The sequence below is a fragment of the Pholcus phalangioides genome, unplaced genomic scaffold, assembly GCF_987345545.1.
Source record: "Pholcus phalangioides strain wild (caught in Gottingen) unplaced genomic scaffold, Ppha-v1.0 ptg000015l_1, whole genome shotgun sequence".
Taxonomy (NCBI): Eukaryota; Metazoa; Arthropoda; class Arachnida; order Araneae; family Pholcidae; genus Pholcus; species Pholcus phalangioides.
Genome location: NW_028301608.1, coordinates 35,849,541 through 35,871,831, shown reverse-complemented (window position 1 = coordinate 35,871,831; position 22,291 = coordinate 35,849,541). Strand labels below are relative to the sequence as shown.

The 22,291-nt window shown below is 39.2% G+C and overlaps 2 protein-coding genes across 2 annotated transcripts in view; one reads left to right on the top strand and one right to left on the bottom strand.

The window, feature by feature from the left end:
• Window positions 1-8,847, top strand: part of LOC149075927 (uncharacterized) — a 66,902-nt gene extending 58,055 nt beyond the window's left edge. The window contains exons 4-5 of the mRNA XM_089243443.1: window positions 3,558-3,608; window positions 7,970-8,847. The gene's annotated coding sequence lies outside the window, so the exon portion shown is untranslated. The remainder of the gene's footprint in view (window positions 1-3,557; window positions 3,609-7,969) is intronic.
• A 5,966-nt stretch (window positions 8,848-14,813) lies between these two features.
• LOC149075926 (radial spoke head 14 homolog) lies at window positions 14,814-15,863 on the bottom strand. The gene has a single exon (XM_089242159.1). It carries the CDS (start codon window positions 15,861-15,863, stop codon window positions 14,814-14,816), a length of 1,050 nt encoding a protein of 349 aa, XP_089098285.1.
• Between the last annotated feature and the right edge of the window lie 6,428 nt (window positions 15,864-22,291).

Sequence of the window (22,291 nt, the reverse complement as noted above, 5' to 3'; positions counted from 1 at the left end):
ATAGGGGCTATGGGGCTGTGTGTGCACTAAGATTCAAAATTTACTTTTTTATACACATGGTGCCCCCCCTCCCGGTCCTCTTAACTTTTTATCAAAAAGTTGCTGCCCGGTCTCGTCTAAACACCAAAAAATTCCATGTTTCCAAGTGCAATATTAGCCGAGTTATTTTTGTGGTCAAAAATTGATGAAAATGAGGGAAAGAACAGCATATATTGAAGGGCATTACTCAAGAAAAAATTTGGAAACACTCTTTTGAAGTTTCCCGAGTGGCGCGGTGGTAAGATGCTCGTCTACCACCGTGAAGGTTACCGTCAGGTCGCAGATTGGAACCTCTTCCTAACCTGATCATGTCCCGCCGCTCTGTCTTAATAAAGAGATTTTAGCGGGTGGTCGAAGAAGACCTGTGCCATGCTAGTGGAAGCTGTTCATGTATGTGTTGTGAACCTAACGTGAAGTCTGTTTCTGTGTAATGCTCGTTATGTGTACTGCTGCCATCTGCCGTCAGTTTTTCAACTATCAGTGAAGTGTAATGATTGAATATTTTTATCTAAATCTGTCGCTATCGGTTCAAAAGATGAAGGGTGTTTTTATGGATAAGACTTTACACCTTGCATATCTTGTGATGATGTAAAAAAGATATTGAAATAGGATTTCCGAACCCGTCATCTTGAGAACGACTGTTGAAACTTGCCGTATTTTAGCGTGTATAAGGAACCATTTTGAGAGAAAAGTTATGTCTCAAAAGTATTAGAGGTTTCTTATACGAAGCTCTTGATTGAGAATGACAAGGACACTTGATGACAAAGGTGAATATTTACATGGATAGTATTATAGATATATCTTTACAACTTTTTCCGAATTTTAAGCCCAAAAAATCCGAGAGTTCCTAATGCACGTTAAAATACGATGTGTCTCCCCACCTTTTTGTACTTTCCAATTGAGCAAAATAGGGGGAAATCGCTTGGCAAGGTATATGAATGCGTACTTTAAGCCTCTACGTACGATTCATTCCAGAAGAATTCTACCATTTTAATCATTCACAAAAAAGATTTTTAACTAATAAGAACTATATAGCACTTTGATACGTAGATCAGCGTGATCCCCACTTATTCGATGTACGTTGCAATGAAGCTGGTATGATATATGCAACACTGATGTCACATCGGGAATGTAAATTGGTCTTCCCTGAGCCCCTCCACTCGTAGAAAATTTGCATGTTGTGCATGAGATTCTTTACCACTAACCTCGTGTAAATGAGACACTAAGATGTTCGCTTATTTTCGATTTACTCGTGATTGCATGTGAACAAATTCCAACTCGTGCATGCGACTGCATGTTTCCATTGATAATACGGATTTAAAGTGTTGTTCAAACTGTGCGTGACTGAGTGTATTTATTATCGAAAGATTTTTTTTAAGTTTTCCGTTTGCTAAAATTAAATGTCATTTTCCTTCCTTATTTACTATGCTATCATTTCCATACCATTGTGTATTTTTAAGAAATTTTTGGCTTTTCATTCTAAAAAAAATGCAATTTTAACATACACTGCAGCGCATTTTTTCTGTTTTCTACGGGATGTTTTAATTGATGAAACTAAAGCGGGAAAAATTATTAGGTTTGTTGGAATATATTTTATTGAATATTTGTTCAATAAAACACGCCATTATTTATATGTTTCTAATGTCGATCTTGGCGCATTACGAAAATCACCGATTATAACATTAATTTCTACAAAATATTTGGCTTGAACATTTCGTGAACATTAAGAATAGTTTACCTGCGCTTATTCAATTACGGTTGTTTAAATGAGAAATCACTTTTTGCAATACATGATTACATATCCCTTTCTGACCCTGCACGCACAAACTGTAGGGAGGGTTGCTTTTTCTTGCAATAGATACGGTATTCTTTTTCTTCTTTAACCTCAGGGAGTATAGTCTTGAATTCAGGAATTATAAGTATTAATCGTTGAAGTCAAGGCTGATTTCCCTCAGGTTAAAATTGATATCTACAGCGAGAAAGAAACAACCCCACGTTTGTTAGTACTGGGTCTAAAAAGATTAAATGAAACAAGTCGTATTTAAGGTCTACTTTCAGCTCCAGTGGTTAGGAAGATGATAACAATTGTTTACTCTGTGCGAATTTTCATGAAGAAGAATTGAATAAACGACATGCGATATGTTTTTTTTTTTTTTTTTGAAGTAATATAGATCTCACGTCAATTCAATGCGCATCTGTCAAACAGGTCAATTAAACCTCTCATTTTCATATAATAATCGCGACCTCACTTCAATCGAATCGCTATCGGATCAGAAGAGAAGCGGCTGTTTAGTTTCAAAATCCGGTTATACGCGTAAAATACTATACTACAGTGGAGTCTCAATAATCCGAAGCAAACTAATCCGATCGAATCCTCTTAGGATTGATGAAAAGCTCATGTAATGTTTGTCTCCTTTAACCCTTTAAGCTGTTTTTTAAATTTTCCTGATCCGCATTTTATAACTGCCACATTGAAAATCACTAAAACGTCCAGAAATTTTGCCACCTATTTTCAAGATTTTCTTTTTCCCGACTGCGAGCTGATAAATGTTTTCCCCTCCAACACAAAATAGTAATAAAAGCAAGGAAGAGAGAGAAAAACTATCATTTTCTGTTATTCATGCTGTACGCATATTTCTATACAACCTTGAAGGGAAAGGCAAAACATTCTTTCTCTCCCACTTCCGTTATCACACTTTGAATAAAGGCTGATTCGGCTCTCTGGCAGTTGATTGACAGGACGTGGGGAGGACATGTTATCAGGGAAAGATAACTTTCAACATTATGTGGGCTTGGAGTTGCCGTTTTGAGAAAGTTTTAAGATCTCGAAATATTTCGGGATTGCCACTGTAAGAGTTAAAAACACACACACGCACACACAAAATATATAGTCGAATCCAATTATAACGAACTCCAACAGACCGGAGAAATCACTTCGTTACAACGAAATTTCGTTATAATGGAATTCCGGGTTTTTGCATTGTTCTAATGTAACCTTATCTGGGGGGGATCAGAAAAGTGTTCGTTAAAACGAGATTTTCACTATATCGGTATTCGTTAAAACGGGATTCGATTGCATTACTAAGTTTTCCCCTAGGCCAGGATTATCGACAGGCGAGGACTTTCAGAGGATTTAGAATATTCTGGATTTTTTGAGCCCATGTGAAAAACATCTGGACCCCCTTATATTGATTTTACAGTAAATCTATACAAGATTCTCCAGACTCGGGTTTTATCGAGACTCTACTGTACTGATAAAATCATGACAATACACCATATAACGAAAGACGCGCTAAAAATAAGTTTGTATAAGCAATTAATGAGATGCGTAATAAAATATTAATAATATCTGATAAATATAATAATCTAATTTTCCCTATACTCTTAATCTTGCGTCCTAAACGAATTCATTAATCGGTTGCATTTCAAGTTACGAAATTTTGCATGATGTAAATTCATAAAATCATAATTATTATCATTTTGTTCTTCTTTTCTGTTATATCTTTGCTCCATTTCAGTGCGACAGAAAACGAAACCGTCTTTTATATAAAACAGGGAGTCCCTTTCAGGTGAGATTGTATGTGTCTGTGTGTATTCATACTGTATATTGCCAGAGTATATAGTAATATATTTTTTTATACTCTAATAAGGACTGACTTCCTAACTGAACAATTGGAGTGTTTATGGAAGATACATTCACAGTCACTTTTTTTGTTGTGTATATATCATTCAATATGATCCATAGTTATTATGATGCCTAAATTTTTATTTGTAGAATGAGGTGCTGCTCTCCAATACGAATGAATGATTTGAACATACGATCGTTCTTCAAGATCACTTTTCGATCTCGAAGCTCTGATGTGTGTTGAATGGGTATTACCGATGTAGAGCTCTTCTTGAGATTTCTTGTTGCACAAACTTGCAACAGTTACTTTCATTATAGAAAGACGTGTCACTTTTAAGAATGGACAAAGTGTAACACTAGAACAGCACGTGCCGATTCGCCTACTCAAAAAGAAATGTTGTTTTTTAAATACATGTAAAAATATTCATTTCCGACAAAAATAACGGACTCGGGTGGTAATTAAGACGAAATAAGATAATTTTGTTCATTTCATCCAACCACACATATATAAAACTTTTTGGAGCTAAATTGGCTTTTGAACCCCGAAAGAAGAGTAACCATCAAAATTATGGAAGTAAAAAGATAGATAGATTTTAAAAAATTAAAAATAAATCCACAAAATGTGCCAAAAAAAAATTTATATGTATAATTACATTATTATTAGCATACTATGACGAATGTTTTTTATTATCACAAAAATTAGAACTTTGCCTGGTTTTAATTTACATACAAAAAATTGGCATGCTTTAAAAACAAATAAAATTTTATTTGTCTTTAAAGCACGTCAATTTTTTGTATAAATTAAATGTTTTTAAGTAAGGACTGTTTTACACAATGGAAATATTAGTTACTCAAAAAACTTCGAGCACTTTCAGCATATCTCCAGCTGTTCTTCCGCGTACTTTCGTTTGTTCTTAAAACTTTAATCGTAACATAAGACAATTTTTCGTAGACCCATGTCATAGCAGTGGGTCACTGTCTGATAAGATGACCATTACTCAACCATTATTGTCTCTACTGCGTCGGTTTGGAAATGCTTGCACCTTTTCAGGTGCTTTGCTCATAGACCTCATGATACTACTACTACTTAACCGTACATGCACCTCATACATACGCGCCTCTGCGGAATTTCTAACGAATCAGTACAGGCTGAATTACGCTCGAGTGCTGTGGTGGTAAGATGCCACCGTGGAGGTAGTTGTCAGGTCCCAGGTTCGATCCCGGTAAAGAATATAGATAAGATATTTTCCCTAACAAGCTTGAAGTCACCACCGATATATGGCACCTTCACTTCCAACCCAACTTGTTATTGGCAGTAAATTGCTGTATAGCGATATGGCTGGAGTTGGTGTGTGGTGAAGATTTATACACTGAAATGTGTTCTGAGTGTGTGTGTGTGTGCCGCCCCCCCCCCTCCCTAACATATCCATGATGAAATGTTACATGTTCTCCACGTGCCACCATCATGAAATGTTACATGTTCTCCACGTGCCACCATCTGCCTTCCATATTTTGAACCAGAAATCGGCTGGTCCGAGGATGATGTCGGTCTCCGCTATCCATTATCTAGGGCACTCACCCGGCAAGTGCGAGGACGTGGCTTCGATTCCCAGCACACACAAGTGCAGTTGAAATTTCTCTCTTTCCTAAATACATCTTCGCATTAGCCAGCTGTTAAAAAACTGGCTGACGCCTAAATTTTCATGGAAGTAAGTATCGTGTGGAAGGTCTGATTTCTCTATGGAGGAAGACTTTTTCAAAATAAGGTGAAACCTCGATATCATGGTACTTTGCGGATAAAGAAAAAAAATATCGTTGTAGAGGAGTTATCGTTATATCGAGAGGTAGCGTTTTTATGATGTTGTGGCCATCTCTTTCTGAATATGGGCGTTGGTAGTACCTCCATAACATGAATTTATAAGTATTAATTACAAGTATTCTCTCCGCGGAAAAAAGACTCTAATTGATTAATTTATGAATGAAATTCAGTTGGTTATTTTGCCCTGAAAAGTAGTTTTCGCACAACACTTTTGTGTACTACACAAAAAGTAGCTCTTCGCAGCAACTTCATTACATCTTTCGGTGCAAAAAATACCGATGTTATTAAACACCCTCATGGGAACAAACACTGATGAGGAATTTAAAAATGTATTGAAGGTGATCTCGAGTGAAATATAAAAATATCGTAACTGCGGTTTCAAAATATCCTCAAAAAATATCATCATCATTATATATAGGGATTTATCGTTGTATCGAAAAGAGTTAAACGATGGACTATAGACAGTTCCAGACAAGATTCGAAAAAATATCGTTGTAGAAAGATTTATCGTTATATCGAGTATCATTGTAGCGAGATCTCACTGTACTTTCATATATAATATGGACCTCATACTACAAGTTAATTGATTACGAGCAACTTTTTCTCAGCCACCTCGTTGGTCATTTTGCCTGTTGTGGTGTTGTATTTGTATTATCATTAGACCTTGAAGAAATTTCCGCCGCCATTTAAACAAGACACCGTGGCGGCGCACTGTCTCTCTAAGAAATCCTTTTCTTTTACAACAACACCAATCCTCAAGCTACTGCTCAAAATGAAATTCTGAAGTTTCGGGCAAAATATTTGTTTTGCATGCCAATAATAGGATCATCTTTCCCATACAACTCAGACGTAGCACAGAAAGACTATGAGACCGTGTCCTTTCAATGTTGAAAAAGCTCCTTTCCAGAAAGTATTTTTAAACAGAGAAATAAATTTTAATAGTGATTCAGAAATGGTCATTCTATCAGGTCATGGTGACTTACTGCTACGAAATAAATACACGAAATAACTCTTGACGCTAATGACAAAAGTCTTAAGAACAACTGAAACTATGGGAAAGTGCACTGCTATGTGAAAAAGTAGCTGAAGATGTATTGAATTTGAAGAAAGAAAAAAAAATCCGTGAAAGAAACAATGTGTACTTTCGGGTAATGAATGTACTTTTTATATAATAAAACAGGGGTGCATATTGTGCACTGCACAACCTTTTCAGTCCGCTGATCAGATATGCGATATCTTTAATTTATAATAAAAATGTCCCATTTCTTCTTGTACAGGGTAGTTAGGAATGAACTGACACTATACAGACGTATGGAGGTATTTTGATGAAGCTTGGTGGTATGGGATGATCCATGGGGTGACCATGGGGGAGAAGAAAGATTAAATTAAAAAGTTCAGGTTTTGACCACCAGGTGAAAAATGTGTTATTTGGCTGGTTGTCCGAATAATGTATGCATCAGGTGTGAGATCTGAGCCAGCACCTCCTAGAGATAGGCCTCCGCACGCTGCTCATGACATCAGCAAGTAGTCCATTTTCACTCAGAATATTGGGGTAAAAAATTTCGCTGCTCGTGCCAGTATCATCGTTGTGGGGAAAAGAAATGATCGGGCTCAGAATTGGCGATTTCTATGCCCCACATCCAATCACCATGATGCGGTATTTGTGAGCCAACCAGGTAGATTCTACGCCAAAATAAGAAGAAACTAAATAGGATGCTGTGGTTCAAAATGTTTCAAACTTGCTAGGTAGCCTTAATGACGTTACAGATGAACTTGGCAACCCGTGCGGAGGCCTTCTATTGCTACGAGGTGCTGTTTGAGCCCGTCACGCGAGAGGCATGACGGGATGGAAGAGCGTAAGAGTAGGAGGCCCTCGGTATGTAAAAGAAACAAACCCCGTGTTTTTCGAGACAGCGACGTTGGTTCCTTGGCGAGGCAAGAGGTGGCGACAAAAGCTTACTATAAGCACGGTAAATATGTATCGTTTCCATGTGTTTATTGTTTTATAATTAATTAAATCCACTATTATATATACTATTATCGGGAAGTGATCGTGTTGAAGTCAAGTTTAGTGTTGAAAACGAACTCGACACCAAGTTTCAATAAATACGTCCACCATAACGGGTGCTACACAGGTCGGAGTAGTGTCAGTTTATTTATAACCCCCCTGCGCATTCTACGAAGCATTATTTTTCTACGAGAAAATATGATCAGCCTGTGTACATATATCGTGTTATGTGAATTGGCACTTTTCTTCTGGTAAGCGGATTGAACCCCTTGGCGGGCCGCATTCGGTCCATGGGTCGGACCTTGAGCACCCCTGTAGTAAAACGTTATACATATAATTTTTAACCCTCGTAAACATGCAGTTCAATTTTCACCAGAAGCGAAAATCTGGACAGATTATAATATATACTTATATATATATATATATATATATATCCTCTCTGTATATGTATATCTTATACAATAAATACTTCTTACAGATCCAGATGACATCTACTCCAGGCCATGGTCACTAGAAACACGAAACACACCACCGCATTACTCACAAAAAGAGATTCCCGACTACGTTCTAGGCCCAGGGAAGCGGCTGTCCGAGTTCCTCGGCGGTCCCGGAAAAAGGCTGTCAGAATTTCTCGGAGGTCCAGGTAAACGGCTGTCGGAGTTCCTCGGCGGGCCCGGGAAAAGATTGTCAGAGTTCCTGGGAGGGCCCGGGAAACGACGAGGTCTCGAAAGCGACGCTTCTTATCCTCCTTCGAAAAGACTTTCCGAATTCCTGGGCGGTCCCGGAAAAAGAAACAGCGGCTACCCGGAATACAGCGAAGATAGAAAGAGATAGAAATCCTATTTCTCTCAACACTCTCTCTCTCTCTCTCTCTCTCTCCTTCTCATTGTAAAATGTAATATTTTAAGTTTCTTCAATTACTTCTCGTTGTCAACCTGTTCATCATTCCGCTCCTGCTACGAGTAGGCATCTGGAACTGTTGTGGATACGTATAGACTCGTTATTATATTATTACATAGACTCGTCTTAAAGAAAACGAAGGATACTACATCAACCCACGGGCATATTGCCCCCCATTCCTTTTAACTCGATCGAATAAATCTCCCCACATTGTATTACATGTTGACCCCAGTAATTCTATGAATGTTAATGATAATTCATAATATATGTATACATAACATACGTATATATATTTGAAAAAAATGGATGAAAAGTTTAGAAAAACTGACGAAAAAACTGTGTGTGTTTTTGTTTTTTGTTGTTGTGTTGTTTTTTTTTGGAAATTTAAGATAAATTCAGAAAAAGAAAAAAAAATTACTGTTTGTGTCGAGAAATAAATCCGATTCGGAAACAATATCACAGTATTGTAGCGATTTTTATTTTCATGGCAGTTGTTATTGAATTTGGGAGTCGTTTTCAACATTATTATGAATCCTCACTTTCTTGAAAAGACGTAAAAATATATTTGCGATGTACGGCAGGGCCACCCTTACAAGACGGGAAGGAGGGGGGCCGATGCGAAAATAATAGTAGGGCCAGAGAAGTCTTGATATATATATATATACAGGGTGTTCTGTTAATGGACCGACAAAGTCAGAGGTTTGTTAGTAGGCATCAAGAGGAACAAGCAATGGGACATGGTGTCGCAAACCACGTTGGGAGGGGGGGGGGACGCATGCAGGCTCTGAGTCCAGAGGAGTCAAAAGGTGCATGTGAGTTGATCGCTGAATGCGTTCGTGGGTTGGCTCACCATATCTGACATAAGCAGCTTCGCGAAACGCCTGCGCTGGGGTAGGATCAAGCGCTGCGGACGACGTAAATTAGCGCTATTGCGGTATTAAGCGCGTGTAGCAGTTAGTTGTCGGTTTCAATGATTATCGTGATGGCTGACCACACGAATGAGGAATACGCTGATATGCATCTGATTTACGGTCGAGAAGATGGCAACGGGCGCTTAGCGCAGCGGATGTACCCACAGCAATGTCCGATTAGGCGTTGTCCGCACCATACTACCTTCGACATGGTCTTCGAGCGAGTCCAGGCGGTAACCAGACGGAGCAATAAGAGTATAAGATTCACCTATTATACGTCAGTGTAATTCCATTAAATATGGTGCTCTGATATCGAATGAAACAGTTCTTTATTTGATTATCATTTAATAATCTCTGTTATGTGAGCAATAATCCCGTGATTGTAATACTTCAATTTCAGAAATGTGCATTTTCCCCAGAAAATCGCGTAACTCCGAAATCACGAGTCCTGATAGCGTAAGTCGGGATATTACTGTATACTATTATTAGCGCAGTAACATATTTTATGCCCTTCCCACCGTCTAGCCCAAAATTTTTTTCAATGGATGAGGAAAATGATTCAGACTTTGGCCGGATCGATTCGTGAAGTGGCAGAAGATCTCTAGCCAACGTTCGATGTGCTGATATAAGATGGTACCATAGGCACCACCTCCATTTTTTTCATCGCCAACGTGTGATACATGTCGATATATGTAGTAGTAGCTGTATTGGATTAGCTTCATATGACGAGAGACAAGAAGGGAAATTTGAGGGAAAAAACTATATAATAATATGGACATTATCGTTTTCTGTCAAATTTTGAAGAAAAAAGGTAACCGCATCGTGACTGCGATATGATTGGCCGCCATATCTAACGTGGACATTACGAAAACATACGATAATACGATAATGAAAAAATAACGACTAACGTTATTACGAAAAAATACGCCAAATCGCGATGACCCCTAATCATGTTTTTTCTTTTCGAACTATGGCCAGGGATCTTCAGTCACTTCGTGAACAATCTGACTAAAGGCCGAAATTCTGACATTGGTCGGGTCAATTTGCAACTAAATAGGTTAATTCGGGCTTTGGCGGTAACATATACATAAACCGTACAACATTTCGATCTGTCACAGAAGCGATTTACTATCGATTGCTATTTAAGGCAGGATGGAGTCGCACTAAGATGTCACCTTAAGTACAGGGCAAACCTCACGACATGCACTAATCCGTGAGACTCACTCACAGTCTGAAGAATTCGTCAACGTAAGGGAAGTTGGTATTTCTACTCGTGTTTTCTTCTTGAGTAGCATCTCCGAGTTTTCTTCTACGAATTGAACAAGGGTCAACAATCTTTTTGCTGCATTATTGTCTTGAGGGGAAGCAGGTTACTCCTCCAAAGATGCGAATCATTTGCACTTGCAGAACTGAAATAGAGGTTTTTGGTGTACTTACACGGTGTTGCATAATGATTGGGATACCTGTCATTCTGCATAATTGATTATTTGAGGTCTTAAATATATGCAAGCACCTTGTGAACGAACGTTGGCAATAGAACATGTTCCTATTCAGAAATAGAGCATGCTGGTGCTGTCATATCTGTCTTCCATATTTTGAAGTGAAAATGGTAAATGCTCGAATTTGCATGCTATGTCATTATCGTGTTGTGTCTGCCTGCTCTATGCGGTGAGACTTTTTTCAAATAGGAAACAGGGCCGGTTCGAACTCGCGCCTTGAAGTTGGGAAACCGCAGAAAATCCAACTTCACCCGACCGCGAGTGTACCATCAATGGGGTTCGAATCTGGATCGTCACGATGGCAGTCCACCATGATGCCCACCCGACCGCACAGCAGCTATAGTACTAATTCAATATTAAGTTTTGAATAAAAGAGCGATACGTCCTCCAACAGGCAATTTTATAAAGTCTTTTTTTGCTCTACTTTTAATTTATTTCGCATTCGTTGAACAAGACGTTACCAAAGTCATGTTGCTTTCTTGATGAATAGTTACGGCTATACAGACAGCTCTGAAAACAGAGAACTTCAATTACAGCAGGTACCCCTTATTTACAGCTGTCTATACCGAATAGTAAGTCCACAGACTAAAGAAACATAATACGATATAGACGCAATTTTCATGTTCATTTATTGATTGATTCAAAATTCACTGGTAATATGTACATTCATCACAAGGGATATAATTTCCAAACTTTAACCCCGAAACGTTTTCTGCCGTTTCATCGACCGAAACTGGTCGATTCATACCACCGTATTGGCTCCGATCCCTTCACCGCAAGAAGAGCAGTAATGCATGTATTATCTGAACATGTACCAGAATATCATTCCACCCAACTTGGTAAATTGATCTCCGGTAATATGTATAGGAGCTCGGTATTACAACATTAAAAATTGATTTACGCCGAGAATATTTTGCTGGAACGCGTCTCTCACCACCGGGGTTTTACGTGGAAGCGCATTAAAGCGGATTATTGATTCGCGACATCGGGACACCCTGTCTCTTCTCATGGCTTCGATGATCAATATATATCATGGCTTCTCTTAAAGGGAACTTTACGCACGCACACACATAGTACAAGCTTCATAAATTTCCATCAAGTGATTGCGGAAACTTAACAGAACTTTGTGTTCATTTGGTCTGAAGTTGACTATAAATTGCGAGAGTAAAGTTTTCTCTGTATGCGTGATTTATTCGATTTTTAACGGGAGATTTTCTAGAAATCCATGGAGGAATTGACACGGAAACGGTGTTTGCACTTCATTAATCGTTGAAATGAAATCGAATGGTCTATTCATGCAGTTTTACAAATTTTGAAAAATACGAGGAAGCAGAAATTAAGATCTCGAGTTCCAAGGGTAGAAATTGCGAATCGAATAAGGCCGACAAAAAAATCCCACTTTTCTTAGTGGAATTAGCATATGGAGATATTTGAATTCAAAATCGCAGAAAAATTGAGAAATAACAGCATAAAATTTTCCTTTATTTGCTGCTGTTCTTTTCCAACTTTTTTCCTATTTCTGAATTCAAATATCTCAGCGAATATCTCGTTTCCGCGTAGGGCCCGGTCGTGCCGGAGAAAATTCTGAAAGACAAGAAGGAAGATCGGGGGGGGGGGCGATTTCGTAGGGTACAATATACGTTCATTAAATGCTATACATACAATCATTGTGACAATATACATATAATCGATCTGACAATATGCACACAATAGTTACCCTGTATACAGGAAAGTTTATATCGACTTGATAGCTGTCTTAATGGGGAAAACGACGCTAGTGATTCGATACTTGTGAGCACGGGGAAAGAGTGGCCACTGCTATAAATGTTTGCTAACTTTTCCGACACAATCCTGCCGCCTTTTTTGAGGTAACGGAAGTAAGTTGCTTTGCATTAGTCTGAGGTTGTGAGCGGTTCTATCTATCTGTACAAGAAAGCAACTTTCTGGATGTTAATGCCGAGAGGAACTTTGGAAATAAAAACCGAGAATCGAATCCAGTTTCGCTTGCAGTCCGGGCAAGCACGCTAGCCAACACACCAAGGAGACACAACCCTTTTTCCTTTATAAAACGTGGAGTAGCGCGATACGATGAGTGAAGGCATTGAATCCCTTCCCCCCAACATCGGCAAACGTACGTGTGACCGGAAAAATTACACCTTTATCTGCTCTCACCATCTGGGGGCGTATTTGCCGCAATGTTTTCACGTAGCGCATCACGCTACTATACATTTTATGAGTGGACAATTTAAGCGCGTGTCCCACGATTCTTGGTCGGCGACGCAGCGTAAGATAAAATTAAATGTCTTTTTTTGGACATAAAACCCCAAAAACCACAGTCGGCGTGAAGGAAATCCCGTACTTGTTCGGAACAAACACACGCCGGTTGTGGTTTTGCGGTTTTATGTCCAACAAAGACTTATTATCTTTTACTTTAATTACCTTACCCTGTGTCGCCGACCAAGAATCGTGGAATACGCGCTTATGTCTCTACAGGCGCGTGTGTGTGTCTATAGTACGTCTCTGTATTGTGTCTCTATAGTGTTTTTCAGTGTCTCTCAAAGTGTATGTAGTGGCTCCTATGTGCGTCGCCAAATTTTGTCACGGTTGAGCTGGAGATATCGTCTGTGTGCCTATTTATACTTTGAAGTAGTTTTTTTTTAATATGGAAAAATATTAAACTATTCTGAGGAGCCGCAGACAGAGGCGCCGACGTCAAGAAAATATTGGGAGGACTGAATGTTGTTGGTCATCCGGTATATATGGGACTTGAGCGCGTATACAGATGAGGGAGGGTGTATTACATTGTTTTATTTTTCAGAAATAATTGGAGAGGCTCAGCCCTCCTACAAAATTTATTGGGGGAGGGGGGGCTCATATGGTCTCGATCCCAAGGTTCCGGCACCTATGGTCGCAGATGAATCATGAGTTGAGCAAGGGAGCCACGGATGACAAAGGTTTGAGAACCACTGGCGTATTGGATAACATCCTTACCCGGACTGCTAGAGAGCCCGTGTTCGATTCCCGGTGGTTTGGTTTTCGAAAAAAAACATTAGTATAATCAGCGGATTTGTAACAGTATTGTAAGCATTTAATATGCGCGACCCATTTCGGAACTCGCTGCTACACAAGTCTTTCTCCAGACCTATAAGTTGAGAATCATTATCTTACACGTTTTCGTCAAAAGACACGCACTGCCGATGCGATTCAAACAGGCGTCTGATTGTGAGGAAGAGATATCGTCGAAACTATTAAAATTGTTACTGAACCGCACATGCACCTCATTAACATTCTTCTGTGGAATTTCTAACGAATTGGTTCACATGCGAGCGCTGGACAAATCTCCAAAAACTTGCACGCCCGACTTAAAATATCACATTCCTAAATCAATATTTTATATACTAACATCGAGCATGAGTTGAAAAAAGTACATCCATTCAAACACGTACGCACATCCTTGGACTTTTTATTCTCAAAATATTAAAAAAAACACACTTATTATAAGATAAAACTGGACAAAAAGAATCATTACTTCGAGAAACTTGAAAATTCTTAAAAAGAATAACAAATATACTGGAAGTATGAACAGAGAAGAAACTGATAAAGCATATTAAAAATTAGAGAAGAATTTTTTCTCACAACTAAAGTGAAATGTTTTCTGAAAAAAGGAGTTGAAATTAAGAACAAAATTTTCTAAATTGAGCTTAATTAGTAATTTCAAAACTTCGGAAACTTTCCAATGAGGAACAAAAAAAAAGGAAATTCGATGTGGGTTGTTTTTTTTTTTTTTTTTGGTGGCGCTCTATAATTAGGCGGTTTGTTTTTGTGGCACGTCCCCGCCGTAATTCATGAGAATCTGGCACAAAGTTGGCTCAAAAAAGTAAAATGAAGGAAGATACATGCAAGGAAAAGCCGTCAGTAAGAATACGCAAAAACTTTCCAAGTCAGTACCAGGAATTTGCCCCTCCCTCTCAGGTATTAAAAAAAAAACCTTCAGTTATAGCTGTTTATAGTTTCAATACGAAGGGATGGACGTAACGAATTTGGCAGCTTTTTCCGCCGCCGTCTTCACTTCCTCGTTCCCGTGAAACGCGTGAACCAAAAACTTATCCACGTTCTCCGCGAGCAATGCTTTGGACCTTGGTTCCTCCCCGAGAGTCGTCAAGGCTTTGATGCAGTTGAGAACCACGTCGACGCTGTCGTCTTTCAGCAGAGGCAATAACTTTTCAACGGCACCATGCTCCACGAAACACTGCTTCGCCGGGACCAAGACGCTTATCGCAGAGACGGCTGCCAGTGCCTTGGCTCTAACGTCGGCGTTTTCCTCGAGGCACGCTCCGATAAGGGACGGCACCAAGCCGCTCTGCAACACCTTTTCCTGCCCTTTAGAAGTAGCACCGAGGTCCACGAAGATGGAACAGACCGATTCGCGGACCAATGGACACGGGCTTTTTAGCAGGCAGGGTAATAAATCTAAAACCGAATGCTCGACGGCCATCTGCGGAAACACCGAGTAACAGGAGTGAAGAACTTTCAGCAGATTCCGCTGGACTTTCAGGGACTCGGTCGTCAACCTCGTCAGCAATGTTTGAGTGAGTCCTGTGCTGACGAGGGATCGGACGCCGTAAACTTCCACGAGAGACAGATGATACAGGGTTTGGCTGGCGTGGTATCTAGTCACGTGGTATTCATCCAAAGCGAGCTTCATACAGAGGAGGTGCATACCGCTGCCCACGAAGGTCATGCGGCCGTTGGGACACATCGTAAGCACAGAAAAACACTTCGCAACCAGCATCCTGATATCGATGTCTTCGTGGCAGCCGAGTTTCGACAAGATAGGCAGTAACCACGGGAACATGTAAGAAGATACTTGCTTAGGATCGTAAATTTGATCACTAAGTGAGGCCAGGGCTCTCCTCTGCAACGCCACGTTCCCGTTGACCAGTTGTTTTGCCAACACGGGCAACACCCATCTACCGAAAGCAACGTTTTCTTTTTTAGGGTGGATGACCGGCGTGCCGATCTTCGTCATGGGCGTGAATTCTGTCTTTGGATCCTCCCACATGGCTGACAAAATCTCAGCTTCCACCTGAAAGCGTAAAAATTGAATTGTTAATTAATTCATTCGCAATATAAAGTTTATTTATATCTGTTTTCGAAGTCAAGTTTTTGTTTTTTAATAGTGGTAACACTGCTGTAGAGATACCATGCAACGCAGTATAAGGAAACGTCGGTTATACATACCACTGGTTAATCAATACCTACTCTGCTTCATACTGAACGGAATTCCCCTTCCTACACCGTCCGCGTTCGTAATGAACAGAGAGACTATTGTAAACGGCACAGTAAAGTAACGATGATTTCAAAACAGAAACATCGAAGCTGGATAAAAACTGAATATTCTAAAGCAGTGATTCTTAACCGGGGTGCAAGATATGAGTGGGGGGGGGGGGGGAATTGTAACATATTGCGACTGATCTCTACCCCCCCCCCCCCAGAATTAATTCGGAAATCAAAAGTGCCGACGTAAACTTGAAAACGGGCACCCACGGGTCTGAAACACTTCCCACACCCCCTGCTCAGTGGTTTGAATTCCAGGGGCTTAACGGCGAATAACAGGCCTTATTATACAACTTTGAATTGCGCACATGTAAATATTCATCCCTTGTCGGTTCCTTCCTCAGGAAATAAATGGCAGCACCTGAACACATACACGCAAAACAACATAAATGCGCCCCACTTAGGTTTTACTATAATTTCGATACTGTCACTGCTTCAGAAGTAAAATAGAAACAAATTGACTCGATGGTAACAGATAGAGCTGTGTGTACAGTTAATAAATTAAAGTAGAGTGACCTTCAAAATAGGTATTGGAAGCTCTTTCTCCGATCTAATAATTATCGATCAGTGATGAAGGAAGCACTTCGTGGAGCCACTTCAGAATAGTTCCGTAAACATTCCTTAGGTAGTTGAAATGCTCTCTTCGTACTATCAGCTGATCAGGTAGTACCAGCAACCAGAAACGTACGCAACAACGGGGGGGGGGGGGCGGGCTCGTGGCCCCTCCCCTTGCCCTCCCAATACGATCAAAAATTTTTAAAAAATGAATATTTATGTAAAAAAATCAAAATGCCGACAAAAAAGAAAACACTTATATATTCTCTTACAGTTATTATAATCAGGTTCTGTTAATTTAACTGGTTTTCGAGAAGGTTGGTAACTTAAGATTTCTCTGGAAGAGAGAGAGACCTTGTGCCTCCTCGGTCGATTCTGTGTACGTCACTGCCAGCAACTCTCTGCACATCACAAGCTTGCGTATCGCCAGTAAAACATTTCACGAAATACTGGCAACTACATCCAAAAACCTGTAAAACTTAAGCAATGGCCACATTCTTGTTAAGGCTGGCCCAATACGTTCCATGGGAAAGCCGCTCCACTATTAGCAATGATCGTCAAATGTTGGAGGCTGGAAGGTATTGGAAAGCCGGTGAAGTACCTACCTTCCATCTTCCAACCCAAGTCAAAGGAACCATCTTTCTTCCCAAACTTCCATTCCGTCCCAACCACACATTGGTCGAAGAGCGCCAGCAATCACAACACGAAGATTGCTCTGGAAAAACCGTTTCTGTTTTGGTTCTTGGCAAATATTCGCTAAGGATTATTGAGTCATTCTAGGCCAGTGTGTAGCCAGCATATGCTGTTTCCCCAATTTCGAGGCGCGAATGCGTGCCGATCTCCTCTTTAAAAAGTCTCGCCACAAAGAGCAAACGTTTAGGTTCACAACACGTACACTCATATTCCAACATGTACCAACTCGTTAGAAATTCCGCAGAGGAATGTGGACGAGGTGCATATGTGGCTTAGTAGTAGTAGGATATGTCGCTGCTGCTTCTTTGCATCAGGGAAAGGCAAATATTAGAAGCAAATATTTGCAAATGGCTGTTGGACCAGCCTAGTGTGGCCATGGCTTAACCGTAAAAATAATAAATGCGTATCTAGTGAGCAAGTAGTTGCCACTATATAAAAAAAGCAACCTCTTTAGATTTAAATAATCTGACAATGTGTACATACAGTAAGACCTCCACGTAACGTCCATCACTTTTGACGTCACCTCACCTATAACGATGGTTTTGGAAGGGTCCTTTCAAGCATAAATTATCGAATTGGACTTACTCCTGATAAAGTCACACTACTCTTATGAAATCCTTTTTTTCTTCGGTCCCCAAAGAGTGACGTTATACCGAAATTTGACTGTATTATGACAAACAGAATTAGATATTCGGGTGGGGGAGGGGGCAGAAAAGGTAAAATAAAATTTTAAGATTCAACATTTTATCAATTGAGTCAAGACAGAACATGTATACTTTACAGTTTTAAATTTAAGCAAAAATTCTTCTTTTAGTGTTCAGTACGAAATCATATTCTGCTGGGGGAAAAAAATGTGAAAATTCAACAACATTACATCATTTGAAAACTCTCCTCTCACACGATTTTACTATTACATGAAAATGAGAAAAAAGATTTTTACGTAACTTTTCAACAACGCGGAAAGCACTTACGGAATTTTTCGAGTATACAACGCAGATTCGAAAAGCAAATAGAGACGGAACGAGAATTCGATTTCCAAAAAGTCGAAAATTTCATAATAAACCCCAACAACTTACAAAAAAAATGTCGATGTCAAAATTTTGTCTCCGTCACTTTCGACATTCACTTTTTTTTTTTTTTCACAGTCGTCTTTTAAGTTTTTATGATAACGAAAGAATGTGAAAATATTTGAAAATGACAGAACACAAATTCATAGCGGAAACAAAGACTTCCTTAATCATTTGGTTTGAAGGGGATAAAATCATGTTATAGACTACTCTTACGCCGCCTACATTTGACGTATGTACATTAAATGTTTCAGACATCAGATGTAAATCCTGTAGTTGACAGACTCAAAATTCAGTGACTTTAAAAACCGTCAAATTCACTTCATGACATTTTTCAAAGTTAAATATTTGGCGGACACATAATAAGATTTTGAGGATGCAATGTAAATAGAGGCACAAATATATCGCTCGTGGGTGATTCCCAAATAGTCTGCAGCCCTAGAGCACCGAGACATCGCGCAAGGTTCCTGCAAGATATTTTTAGGATAAGAGGACATAATTTCAATTTAACTCCCTAGCATAAATTAATTAGCACGCCGCTCTCACCGACTGATCTAGCGGGCCGCTTAATAACCAATAAGCGCCCGAGTAGCGCAATGGTAAGGGACCGTTCAAGTATTACGTCAGTAAACGTTTAGCCATTTTTGATCCAGCGAAAACTCTGACCCCCCCCCCCTTCCTTGTCAACAAAATTTCGTCAGCACTGCCCCCCCCCCCACCTCCTAATGCATATTGGTGGGATCAGAAACGTACGCGGGAGGGGGGGCTAACGGACACTTTTCTGATTCCCGGTCCCGTAGAATAGAGCTTTTAAGCTTTTAATGTATTTCACCCCCTCCCCCCCCCCCCCCGTTAGTGGACATTCTCGATAGTGGACAGTAAAATCACGCAAACTCTAATTTACTAATTTTTGGTCATAAACCGAAAGTTTATCATATTCAACTAAGATTATGCTCAATCCCAGGCTCGTGTTGGTAAACATGATAAATCGCCAATTAATTAATTAACTGAACATAACTATGGTCCAGGAAGGTAAATTCGAATGGCAATGTTGATTTTATTTGTCGAAACGCGTGGAAAAAGCCAACGTTACAAGACTGATAATGTTATGTGAAAAAGTTTTTATCTTCTTCATACTTATTTTAAGTCACATCAATTTTTTTGTAAAATATGTGCAGTGCACATATCATAGGTAAAAATAATTAATTGGTTTAATGAAGAGAAGAAGCTATATAATTTTTTCCCATTTTAATTTATTAGACTTTCCAACTTTATTTGGGAATTATGCATAATCGTCGGTAAAAGTGATAAATGTAGTGAAATTTAATCAAATTTTATCGACACGATTGGTGACTATGCATAACCATCGGTGTATCACTTTTGCTTACACACACAGTAACATATACCACCATAGATTATTGGACCACCCACATTATATCATTGAGATCATATCATTTGAGATCATTCATATCATGAAATAATTAATTGGAATTTTCAACCAACTGCAGCAGTACGTCCAAAAATGTTTGCGGACTCGGTGACTTTTCCTTGAACACCGACGATAGTTTGAACGCCGCTGTGTTTACCTCATCGTCGTAGAGATATGGGTCTAATTTTAAAAAAATGCTCAAAATGCGCTCAGAAATCACTCTGTACCAGTTTCGAGAGTAGAAATACAGTGTGTGTCGCAAACTAAAAAAATCTAGGGCAGCAAGACCACCGTCATTAGTATAATACTGTATAACGATGTATAGTGGTTGTATATAATGGGGGTTTTTTTTTTGGGTTATCCTGTATGCAATTTTTGATGTATAATGTCGTACGGAGTGTCCCACAATCGACTGACGGTTTTCAAGATGGAACAGCAAGAAAATTATGACGGATATTGCACTCATTCTTGTGGAATGTAAATGCGCGAGGAGTAACGATCTTCAAATACGTCATTCATGTTGCAAAAGGATGCATAACGATTAAAATAGTACAATTTACTTTTATACGGTTCCTTCTATGCTCTATTTCCCAATTAGAAAGCTATTGTCCCGCCCCTCGCCCTTATCTCCCCTGAGGCGAAAAAAAAAATACATGTTTCTAAGTGCAATATTTGCTGAGATATTTGAATTCAAAATTGGGAAAAAGATGCGAACGAACAGCATAAACGAGGAAAAAGAGCATTGTCCGCTTGCTTATGCTGTTCTTTCCCAACTTTTCTCCAATTTTTGAATTCAAATATCACAGCAAATATTTAACTTAGAAACATGCAATTTCTTTTGTTACCGTATAAAAATGTGGATTTTCTTATTTTATGACACACTGTATTTTCACTCTTGAAACTGGTATAGAGTGATTTCCGAACACAGTTTGAGCACCTTTTAAAATGGAACTATATTTTTACACTTCTACGACGAACGGTTGACGAGGTAAAGGCCGCATTAGGCCGCACAAGTCATGAATAAGCCCTGAATAATGGATTGTTTCCAGTGGATGCTTCAACTACTTAAAATCTTTCCTCTTCTTCCCAGTATTAGCTTACATTTGACAAATACTCGTAAATGATTGAAATGAGTAAAGTAAATTTTATATTGATGATAAACTTTTCATACCCATAGATAGAACTGCTTGATGAGAGATGTCCAAGAAATTCCAAAATAGTTTAAAAATTCACAAAAGTTGTGCGGGAATCGGTATATTTGAATGTGGGATGCAAAAAAGTTTTTCCCACAGTAGGGGATTCTTTTTGTGTGTTTTTTTAAATAGTTCAAGTTTTTATCGATAGAGGACGCTGCACATAATCAAATCTTTGAATTCCATGGGAAACTCTTGTTTCAATCTCTTCTGTATCCGAAACATTCGTCAAGTTTCAGCCGGAGATTCGTGAATTGAGGTAAAACAACTTCACCAAAGTGCTCTGTTCACCAATTTCAATATCACATAATGAAAGCTTTATGCAAGCGCCAGTAACAGGAAAATTCAAGAATGAGCTGTTAATCGTACAACCCATCTATTATTTTATAGGTCTCTGATTTGCAATTTCCAGTTTTTTTTGCTTTTGTGCAGCGCCTTCTATTCACAAAATTTGAACTAATTGTTTTTCGGTACTAAAAAAAAATCCCCCTTCGTGAGAATAACGTTTTCGCAAACCGCGTTCAAATATATGCCAAACCTTTCGCAATTTTTATAAATTTCCGAACTATTTACGAATGCATGAGACACCCCGTAAATGATTCACGTTTTAAAATAACCAATTAAATTTCTTCGATTAATCAGATTTTTTTTTTAATATTAAAATTATTGTAATATACTTTACTTATTGTTTTGTTATTCGATTGAAATTTTTAGATTGATCAGTTGATCGATTCTCAGCCGTAGTCTTCTCTCATCGGAGGAAGTATTTCTAAATGATCTTTCATTCAGTATCTCACACAATGAATCGTTGTAGAACGCCGACTCACACTCGGCCAAATATTGTTTACATGTTATTGCTAAAGCCCGAAATTGGCCACTTCGTGAACTGGCTGGCCCGGTTAATCCGTCTAATGTTCGAATTTCGGGCTTTGGCCGGCCCATATATATCGATCCCTATGATTCGGGATCACCCCTACGTTGGCGTATTTTTTGTGATAATTATGGCCATTTATAACTATTAATAGGGGGTCAATCAAGTATTACGTCAGCATCGGGGGGGAGGGGGGGGTTTCGGATTTGCTAACTTTTGATGACAAGGGGGGGGGGGGGGGTTTGAAGGTTGCTTACGTCATCAACCACCCCTTTTTGAAGATATGAAATATTCTAAGCTGCTGACGGGGGGGGGGGTTGGTCAGTGTTTTGCTGGCTTTTGCTG

Bases quoted from the DNA above. Each gene is read 5' to 3' on its own strand.
- LOC149075926 (XM_089242159.1), bottom strand. From the start codon at position 15,863: ATGTGGGAGGATCCAAAGACAGAATTCACGCCCATGACGAAGATCGGC.